The 11,120-nt window shown below is 43.1% G+C and overlaps 1 protein-coding gene across 1 annotated transcript in view; it reads right to left on the bottom strand.

Moving 5' to 3' along the window:
- Positions 1-1,040: 1,040 nt before the first annotated feature.
- The window catches only part of ZNF592 (zinc finger protein 592), a 31,891-nt gene continuing 21,811 nt past the window's right edge, over positions 1,041-11,120 (bottom strand). The window contains exons 4-8 of the mRNA XM_081887601.1: positions 10,588-10,747; positions 8,214-8,477; positions 7,134-7,246; positions 4,601-4,736; positions 1,041-3,329 (exon numbers count right to left, since the gene is read on the bottom strand). Of these exons, the coding sequence (XP_081743727.1) occupies positions 2,835-3,329; positions 4,601-4,736; positions 7,134-7,246; positions 8,214-8,477; positions 10,588-10,747 (1,168 nt within the window). The 3' untranslated portion in view covers positions 1,041-2,834. The remainder of the gene's footprint in view (positions 3,330-4,600; positions 4,737-7,133; positions 7,247-8,213; positions 8,478-10,587; positions 10,748-11,120) is intronic.

Genomic DNA, 11,120 nt, shown 5'->3' with positions numbered 1-11,120 from the left:
AGTCTTGGGACTGTTTAACCTGATTTAATGCAACACATTCATATGTCACTCATGTTAGACTCCTGCCGTAAGACTCTTGATAGTTTTGCTGTAATAGACTATTAAGACCACACTGCTGGAAATCATACTGGAGAGTATTGTCATTTTGGTTCATAGCTGGAGCTACTGCAGATTTCTTTTTGGAAAGGGCATATACTATACAAGGGTCATGAGTTTGCCTCTGGAACACTAAATGCGCATCTAATATTCAGGTGGCGCATGTAACTGCGTAAGAAACCCAAATTATCTACTGGCTGGAGAGGGATCATGTTTCCAATTGCGCAACCTCATATTTATTGGGGAGCAGGGATGTGCTGATATTGGCAGCCGTTAAATCTGACAGAAGCATTCAGATGCTACCTCTGACAAGTCACCCTCTCCCCACTTTGCAAGCAAATCTTTCTAGATTTTATTGCACAGATGTAATCTGGAAGCAATGAAATTCAGCTGAGCCTTCCCAATTGCTGGATGTTGGCAAGCTGCAATCCAATACACTTACCTGGGAATAAAGCCCACTGAGCACAGAACTTACCTTTTGAGTAAAACATGCATAGGATTAAACCGCTAGAAAACTAAAAAGGAGGTTGGGAGAAAACCAGGACACAACATAAAACTGCTAAAAGCCGCAAGTGACAGGAGCAGATTGCACACCATGCACTTATTGTGCTGCTAGAGATCTTCTCATGCAGCAAATTTCATAAAACAAGAGAAGGCAAGAGAACAGTCTCCCTAGTAATAGCTGAGAGTTAAGATCCAAAGTCCTTGCTGGAGGGTTATCGCGGATAAAGATGCCCACTGAGGGAATCTTCTCAACATGCACAGCATGAATTACAGCCTGGAGGGGAAGAACTGAAAGGAACTGCCTGCCTTTGACCCCAGTCGTGGCCCCCAAACCCTGAACTCAGGAGGGTGGGGAAGGAGCCGTTGCTTCCTTAAGGGGGGGCTTGCTGCCCCACACATGGAAGAACCACAGTGTTAGAGAATGGAGCCTGGCAGCCACACATTGTTAGATGGTTTTATTTGAAATACTTTGAAGTAAACATTATAGCAAGGCACAAATGCCACTGCAGATTAAATAGATATGTGATGGCTTGGGAGGGACACCCCCCCTCCCCACCCCCTGCTATTGTTACTATAGCTAGGCTACCTTGTAAAACATTCCCTAGACTAAAATGTACACAGTATCAAAAAATACAAAGGGTTTTATCAAAACACATTTCAGACGAGAAAGTGAGCAATTCAAATGCAATAAGATAAATAGGTTTTTTTTCCTTTTTTAAAATTATTTATAGTAAACAATGAGCAGGGTTCAGACTCAAAACATAAAAACCGTATAAAAAAAGTTAAGTATTACACAAAGCATGAGGAATAAGCACAGGTGAGGGGGAAACGGCACAGACGGGGGGGAGACGAGTCAATGCAAGTGTGGAAAGGAAACTCCAGAATCAATTCGGCCAATTGAGCAAAGGTGGGAGGGGCAGGGAAGAGATATAATGTAGTTCCTCAAGAGCAGGAGCACTTGGAAGAAAACGAGGAAGGGAGATCTCTTGGAGCAAGCATCTTCTTGTCCTCACTTTGCTGGGGGTGATCTGGAAAGCTCCATTCTGAAACAATGATCGGCGGCCGGCCATGCTATACTTGGCAGCTGGATATGTCAACAGACAGACAGGTTCTGCTTCCTTGAATACTGCTTCTCCTGCAGCGCCCTTTACACAGACTGAAATTCTTACAGGACGATCCTGCTCTGGCTGATACAGCAAGAGAAGGAACCAAACAATATGCTAAGCTTACAAGGAAGGAGAATCTTGAGACTCTGGGCTGGATCACACAGGGCCTGAATGGGCAGCTTAGGCATGAGACAACGTGGGAGCAAACTCTCTAGTGTAGACATTTAATCGTGCAGAATTTTATCACGTATGCAACCCAATTCTTATTTAAATGTCATATGCCCAGTGAGAGAAAGGATCCTGCAGTCTATCATATATGTCACTAATACTCCCAGGCCAGGTATCTGCATGCAGGGTAATTAGCGCAAGCTTGTACTTTGGCTTGCAAGAAGCTCCAGCACAACCTGGCCCAGTTCTGAACACAGGAGAGCTCCAATTGGGGCCAACGTTGAGGCTGATTATTGTTTAAAACACAGTGGGAACCTAGAAACTCCATTTGTGCAAAATTTAACCCACGTAAGGTGAATGTTTAGTGGCACCGAATCTCTTCTAGAAGAAAAAAAAGGACCAATTTTGTTTTTGTGTTCTGCATGGGTGGAGGACCAGACTCATGGAGTGCCTGAAAGGTGAAGCCAGCATGATTTTGGGGAAGGAAAGCCCCTGTGGATTCACATCTCAAGAGAAAAAGTGTTGACGCAGGCTTTGCAGCCCAGACAGAATGCCTGACAGGCTTGGGTAAGGAACTGAAGTGGAAGGCAATGCTTGATATGAAATAAAAAAGAAGAACAGGAAAACTGAGGTGGAACTGTTGGCTGAGGCCTTTAGTGGGACAAGAGTGGTCCTGCTGTTCCTGGAAGGGCGGGTGGGGAGACACACACACACACAAAGCAGAAAAGTGCTCCTGACCCTGAAGGTTCAGACATGGTTCAGCTGGACATCCTCATCACATTCTACTTCCCCCTCTCATAATTGTTACATATTCAGTGCTACAGAGACGGTGGCAGTTTGCCGTTTTGATTTCCCTTCCTAATTAAAGTGAATGGAATGCTGCGCCCATTCCATGAAATGAACAGCGTGTTTAAGAACCCCCCCTCCAATTAACATTTAGAGTGAGGCAAAACACGCTCTTTAAATATTTGGAGATTTGGGGTGTTTGTTCTGCGTGCTGGGCTTTTCTGCATCACGGGACGAGGGGTCGCCCTCAGAGTCCTGGCTCTTTGAACCACCTTCTTCCTCGTCCGCAGTGTTCATCTTGCCATTCGGCTCTGCAAGTCCGTTCTCGCTTGTCTCCATTTGCTGAGCCTCTTTTTCAGAATCTGGCTCAGGCTCAGGCTCCTCCTGTTCCTCCTCCGGATCTTTCACTTTATGAACAATGAAGAGGTGCCTGTTCAGAGAGATGTGAGACGTGTAGCACAAGCCGCAGAGCTGGCACTGGTACGTGGAGCTGTCCGTCTTGTGCCGAGGTATGTGTTCCAGAAATTCACTCTCAGCGGCCGTTGCAAATCCACACTTGGCGCACTTCCAGTGTGCCTTCAGTTTTTTTGCTGGTGGATCTTCAGATCCCGATGCCGTAGTTTCCGTTTGGTCCAAACCACCTGCAGATACCCTCTTTGGATATTTTGCCTAGGAAATGAACACATGGCTTTATTGCACCAATCAGCACCGTAAGACAACGTTCCCGCCCACCATGCGTGCACTGCGAATACAGAGAGAGATCCCCAAAGGGAATCTTTTCCCAACCAGGAGCCCTCCAGATGCTGTTGGACCACAACTCCCGTCAGACCCACCCACCATGGCCAATGTTCAAGGATGATGGGAGCCCAACAAGACCTGGAGAACATTCAGTTTGATAAGGCTGCCATAGAGTATCACATCAATGTCCCTTTCCCTGGCCTCCTCACTTAGCAAACCAAGCCATTATGTGACTGAGGAAGCCTGTGCACAACTCTAGTATCCCTGATCAAGCCTTCTGCCTGGTCAAGGAACATGCTATGCCCGCAGTGGCCTTGCACAGTGCTTTCACTATGATGTGTGTGTGCGGGGAGGAACGAGAGCACACAAAAATCTCTATTACACCCTATGGAGAGCAGATCCCTTCAGATGTGGGTGCTGTATGCACAGTGGACCTGACCAGGCCACAGACCACTCCCCAGATTCTGATCTATTTTTATGCTAGGGATGGGAAGCATGTGGCCTTCCGTAGGTTGCTAGACTGTAGCTTCCATCCTCCCTGACCACTGGCTAAGCTTAATAGGAGTTGTAGTCCAATAACCTCTGGAAGTTTTCCATCCCTGACAGACGCACAAATGCAATGGAGCAGCATTTTGGGAGGAGACAGGAAGAAAGATTTAGGAGCTGCTGCCACCAATGCTTTGCATAAAAAAGGACAAAAGCTGCTGGAATTGGATGCTCCTTCCTGGTATCACTAATTGTATTAGTTGCCTCATCTGCATTTCATTGTTTTCCATGTGGAAAATTCTCTGCCCCATCTCTAACAATGCCAAAAGATGTCCAACATGACCTGCCTCCAGCTCCCTAGAAGCCTCTAATTTCTCTTTACATTCTGCCTGGTTATTTTCAGTTTAATTACTCAATTAGTCCAGATTATAATTTAAATTTCTTCAGTTCACAGGATTGTAATTTAACGAGGAAACAAGACGAGAGCTAAACTTCCCTACAGATTTTTTAAAAACCACATTTTTATTGGGAGCTCTAGCAGTTCCTCCAAGAGATTCAGTTTTGTAGATAATCTATATCTATACAGAATTCAAATCCTGATGGAAAGAAAAAGTTGAAAATGAATTCCACAGGCCACACAAGGAAGGCAGTTCTTGAAGGAGGCCAAGCACACGAGATAGAATTACATATTATTTAAGAAAAGCATGGTAGATTACTTTTGTCAAGTCTTCTGCCGGAGCTTTGGTTTTGGATATCTGGGAAAGATCTGGGTTTTTGATGCCGTGCATGAGGCTAATGTGGCTCTCTAGCATGGACAGCTGAGGAAATGTCTGGATTTCATCTGTGCAGTACCTTAAAAATACAAAGCAAAATAGTATCATGATATAAGTAGTATTTCTTTTTCATATTTTTTTTAGAAAATATTTTTATTGGATTTTGGTAATGTAAGTGTCTATACAAATATATAAGCAGAAAAAGGTAAAAAGGAATAAAAAATAAAATATGCAATTTAAAAATAACAAAAGGAGCAAACAGATTCATGAAAAAGAAAAGGTGTTATATCACAAGTTAAAGAGAGGATAATCACAGTTCTTCCACAAATCTATGACATTTTTAAAGATGTCAAGAAGTTAACCCCATAATGAAGCATGAGCATTATATCAGTAGTATTCCGCCTCTCATCCCTTACCTATTCTCCTACTTGTCTGTTGGCTCCCCACAACCATCAATATATTGATTGCAAGTTTCTTGGGGCAGGGACCTTATCTTTCTGCTTAGGCAAGTAGCTCAAAAATGGACATTTTTGTTTTGCTTCAGAGGACAGTTATCAAAGCCACCTGCACAAATAACCCATTCCAGTTCTGCCCCCTCAAATGGTTTCAAATGTCTTCTTCTTCTTCTTCTTCTTCTTCTTCTTCTTCTTCTTCTTCTTCTTCTTATTATTATTATTATTATTATTATTATTATTATTATTAAAATTTGTATATCATCCATCATCAAAAGATCACAGGGTGGTTTACATCATTTTAAAAACACAAAAATACCTACCATAATAATAGAAGAAAAACAATAATACATTGGATGACACGAGGCTCTCAAACATTTCCCCTTACTACAAAAGACCAAAAGCAATCTATGTATACATCCACTTCCAAGACCCATCTATTTCTATTCCAGCAGCACCATGGCAAACTTGGCCCCTTTTACAGCTCTTCGCTGTACAATGGCAAAGGATAACAACGGCTTCCCTTTTAGAGAATCAATAATTTAATAAAGAATCAAGCGAGAGCAGAATCTCCTTCGTCCGTGAGGGAAATGTCAACATTTGTGTTCACATTAGAACTTTCAAGACTAAATTGCCAGATGTACAACAAAAAGTACTGTGTATCAGTGAAAGTCACATTCCTGCTCAGAATCAGAGTCTCCTTGGTCATGGATGTCATGAGAAGATGTGTCACATTTGTGTAATACAGCATTATAAAAGCATCAATACAAACCTTAACATGCAAGTCTGCTACTAAAGGTGATCATGAAAGGACTGGATGTCCGTATTTTATGCACAGTCGTTCAACTAGCAAAATGTTGGCGTTTAAATACATTTATTCATCAAAATAATAATATTGCAATACTTTCAGAGCACATATCATTTTACAGAGTTACATTGGCGGCTACGCTTTAGCAGTTAGCAGTCACCTGTAGACTTGCAGGAAATTTATTTAGTGGTTTGTCTCATTTGTGTCCTCACCTTTCCCTTCAAATTACCAAGACTAGTCACTCATTTCCATCCACACAACCACCCTGGAAGGCAGTGATTTGTTCAAGGTCAGCTTCATGACTTTGAACTTGGATCTCCCACCACCAAACCAGGCAGTCTAGCCACTGGGTAAAAAGGTAAAGGTAAAGGACCCTTGGATGGTTAAGTCCACTCAAAAGTGACTATGGGGTTGTGGCGCTTATCTCACTTTCAGGCTGAGGGAGCCAGCGTTTGTCTACAGACAGATTTCCGGGTCATGTGGCCAGCATGACTGAACCACTTCTGGTGCAACAGAACACTGTGACAAGCCAGAGTGCATGGAAACGCTGTTTACCTTCCTGCCGCAGCAGTACCTATTTATCTACTTGCCCTGGTGTGCTTTCAAACTGCTAGGTTGGCAGAAACTGGGAGAAAGCAACAGGAGCTCACCACCGTTGCATGGATTCAAACTGCCAACCTCCCAATCAGCAAGCCCAAGAGGCTCAGTGGTTTAGACCACAGCGCCACCCACTCCCCTGCTGTGGGCTGTGCCAATCAGGTGTCTGCGCTAAGTTCGGCATCAATATGGCGAGCCCTGGGGAGCTGAGGTGCGCCAGGTTGCCCAAGGAGGGGTGAACCAGCCCAGGAGCAGGTAAAAACTCCCATGCCGATCGGTAGTGGGACCGTGCCTGTGAATAGCCACTGCAGTCTTACCTGGGCAAGACAGCAAAACCCAGACTCTAACCACTACACCACACTGGCTCCAGCAAAGTTAATATAAAAGGAACTAAGCATTCGACATTTGCTTAGATATAGCCCAGTGCTTGAATCATCAATGCCTAACGTGCTTCAGTCTTATCATGGAATCTAGCTGTGAAACCTAAAAATGTGCCTAAGCTAGTGCAAGATCCTTTGTTCTAAGCTATGCCCTAAAAAGCCTTAGATATGGCCCATTACAAAGCACTTTTTTAGCCTGGAAGACTCACAGAAATTTTCAGGAAAAGTTTTGTACTCACCAGCAGGTGTAAACTTTCTTTGCTGTGTCATGGTTATTGCGTACATGTCTGTGCAGACTATTGGAGGCGTTGAATGACCGCTCACACTGCCGACAGGGATATCTTTTCACATTCTATGAGAGGAATGGGAGCGTTAGTCCTGAACTGCCTCTTTTTTTTTCTTGATCTGTGCAAAAGAACCCACACAATCTAGATTTGTGTACTAGCATCTGTAATGCATCTGCCTGTATCCTTGATCTGACAAAGTGTACTTTTGTGAAACAGGGTAAACACATTTAAGAGTCCTGGCCAATTGTGGCCCTTAGGTGTGCATTTCCCAAGGGGCTACAGACATGTTTTTCTTCGAGAGTCGCTGTGCTCACCATAGAGACATGCAATTGACCTGCTACAAACATGTCTCTCTTGTAGCATAAAAAGCAGCCCTTGGCCATAAACCTGATAAGCTTGCCTTGAGCCAGTTCCCCTCTGCAGAATGCGAATGTTCATGATCTAATTTATAAGATTTTTGTGGAGAGGAATCCAAATAATGCTTATGCATTTGCAGTCAATACAGTTTCAGAAACATATGGTCTTAAAAGGGAACACATGGAGAGAGAGAGAGAGAGAGAGAGAGAGAGAGAGAGAGAGAGAGAGAGAGAGAGAGAGAGAGAAGAAAGAAAGAAAGAATCATACTCTGAAGTTTATTTCTGATGCTGCCATAGGACTGCAGAGAACAAAAAGAAAGAAGCATCTACTCAGGCTCTCACCCTGCTACAAGGTTTATGTAATAAGCAGTAGCAATTTTATTTGTTTAGCTGTAAGCTATAACAAACATAAAAATGTATACTATGAGGTTTAGATTAGATTTGCACATTGCTTCTTATTACGAAGGTCCTGAAATAATTTTCAGACAAAACAAACTCCACACAACCATTATTAAAAACAGATGCAACAGTACAGCCATATCATCGGCGCTGCCTGAATGTGCAGGAAAACAAAAACTTGTTCCCCTGGAGCTCAAACAATGACAGGCAGGCTGCTGAAGAGTTTTAGATGAATCCTGTGGGAAAGAGGAGCAAAATATAGCCCCCAGACCCTTACCTTTCCATGGCTTTTCCTCATATGGGACACATAGGTTTCTCGGTCAGGGATGCACTGCGAACACTCCCGACATGTCCAACTGCAGGGTTTTGGCTTGGGTTTTGATTCTGGGCTCGTCCCTTTTGTGGACAAAGAGGTCTGGGAAGTACCATTGATTACTGACAGCTCCTTTGATGCTGGAAGAACACTGCTGTTAGTTGCTGTCTCTGTCTTCTGTCGGAAGCTCGCAAGATCTTCAGGATTCTCAGGGACCCCATGGACGCTCTAATGAACAAAAAAAAAAAAAAAATCAAGCCTCAGCATTAGAGGAGGGCAAAGGGAAGTTGCCTATTTTCCTAAAATAGCAGGAAACTGCTCTGCTCAACAAAAGCATATCATTTCCCACCTCCTTCTGTTTCAGACACCCCAGGCCTAAGATAGAGATTATGTCCATAGCCAATAGGCTATGTTAGCGCTAACACAGTGTGATTCATTCCATCAGCACAGTGAGAAACTATGCACTTAACTTTAAATTATAACAGAACAGCATAGTGTGTTTGCAGCAGATTTAAGACTGAATTCACAGTTTGGAGGATTGTGAAAAAGTGCTGCTGCTGTAGAGTGCTGCCTCCTCTGCCTCTGTGCAGCATATTATGGTTTGATCAAACCAAGTAACAGTTTGCAGATACATCTGAACTGACAAACTAAAGTTTGAGCAAGCCCTCCAAACTGGGATTGCAAATCCTAGTTTGGAATGCTTGATCAAAGGAAAAGGGAGTGTGAGAGCACAGTGTTTGTTCACAATCCTCAATGCCCACATCAGGCTTGGCCCAAGGATGTGATTTGAGGAAACTGCACCCCGGTTTGTACTCAATTAAACTCTGAACCAATGCAAAGTTGCAGGGTGCATGTATACATGCATGTTTGAATTGAGTCTTGGTGCTCCTCATTCACAATCCAAGAGTAGGTTCAGAGGAGGATTTGAATTTCAACCTAAGAGTCCTGTGGCATTTTAAAGAAAACAAATGCATTGTGCCTTGAGCTTCTCTAGACAAGGGTCAACTTTGTAATCGAAGACATTGTTACAAATAGCACTGTTCAATTTGCCATAGCAGCAGCAAAAGTATACAAGGATTATCCAGCTCAGTCAAGTGTCTCATAAATCCTTGTATACGTTAGCTGCTGCTACGGCAATTTGAACAGTGCTATTTGTAACAATGTCTCCGATACCTGTCAAGAGATGGACAAGTTTTTGCTGGCTCAACCAAGATGCCTTTCTAGATAATAAGGATGTGATATTTCTCTCTTGGTAGCATCATGAAAGGCAATATATGCACAGATAATGAGGGAGACTCTGAATTTTGTCATCTCTCCCTTTGGCAAACGCTGATGACATAGTCTGAAATCATAATGCCATGAAAGCTCTTCCTTGAGTACAAAAGTGGCAGGTGGTCACTGCTGCTTTTCAGACAGAAAGACACAGGCAAAACTTAACTAGATGCTGCAGCTAAATCATTCCGCCTCTCCAATACATGTTTTGAAGAGTGCTTCTGTAAAATATTTTCTTGCTTGTGAACAGCCTGAACGACAGGAAGGAAAGAAGCCTCGCTTGTAACCCAAGAGGAAGGATGGATTCCAACTTCCATCATCCTTACCACTGGCCTTGTTGGCTGGAACTGATGGGAGTTGGAATCCAACAAGACTTGAGAGTCACAGATTCTGCTTAAGTTTTCCAGGGAATTCTGGAGGCATGAAGAGAATTCACATGCCTGACACACTTATTTATTAGAAGAATTTTTATTTTCGCCCTTCAATCCTACTTTCAGGGCAATTTACACAAAGAACAATAAAATGTAGGGGGGGGGGAAGCATGCATGTGCACATACAGAAACGCACATATACACAACAAGCTAAAAACCCACAAAATTATAAAAGCAGCATTAAACAGTTAACAGGCTTAAACCTGCATTTTAAAAGCTTTAGATAGTATTTGGCACTGAAAAGAGAGCATTCCACAACTGGTCTTCAGGCACATACTACTCCTGACGGGGGAAGAGTTTCATGTAAGGGCAGGTGCACATGGAGAACAGTGGCCCTTCAATTTTGCTGGTCACTTTGCACTGCGCCCAGAAATGAACTGGGAGGCAGTGCAGTCAGTATAGCACCAGTCTCAGTAAGAAATCTAGATGCTGTAGGTACTTGGACTCTTAACGCAACACACTTCTGGGAGGCCTGTTTTATCTTTGAATTGGTTTTGAGGCTGCTTGTGAAGATATCCACCAGTGGTGGGTAAAAAAAGAAAGAAAGGCAGCCGATGTGTTTCATGTAAAACAATCTCAATTCAGAAGGTAGAAAAGTGTTCTGTGCAGGCATGGTATCCTCTTCCGTCACCAACCTTAACATGCTGCATTAGCTGAAGTTTCTGCATATACACCAGCTGGCAATGCGGACACTTGAACACTCCCACCATCAGCCTGTTGGCATTCTGCTGGAAGTGCTCCTGCAGAAGCCTCTTCTTGTTAAAGACTGTCTCACAAGAGCATTTGTAGATCACCCTGGAACAATTGAAAAATGAATTTGCAATGAAAGTTTACTCTAAACAAAAAAACACCACCGTAGATAAATTTATTATCATCATCATTAAATTAATTATTGAAGTATTATGATTATTATTTATTCAACATATATACCACCCCCTTTATCAGAAGATCTCAGGGCAGTGTACAACATCAGAAATCCAACTCCAACAAAATGCCTTGGAAACATGTATTTAACAGCAGACATTGTTGTGATGTCAGCTGGCGGGTGGGCCTCAATTCTGTTTTGCTGCAAGTGGCTGTTCCCAGCAGGAACAGCTTACAGGTGACGGTTAAATCCTGCTCCATTTGGCTGAGCGCATCTGTTCCCTCTTTGTAACAGGTGCATAAA

This window comes from Podarcis melisellensis (genome assembly GCF_964234715.1).
Source record: "Podarcis melisellensis genome assembly, chromosome: 14".
Taxonomy (NCBI): Eukaryota; Metazoa; Chordata; class Lepidosauria; order Squamata; family Lacertidae; genus Podarcis; species Podarcis melisellensis.
Note: the sequence above shows the minus strand (reverse complement) of the source record. Positions and strands in the feature narration are given on the sequence as shown.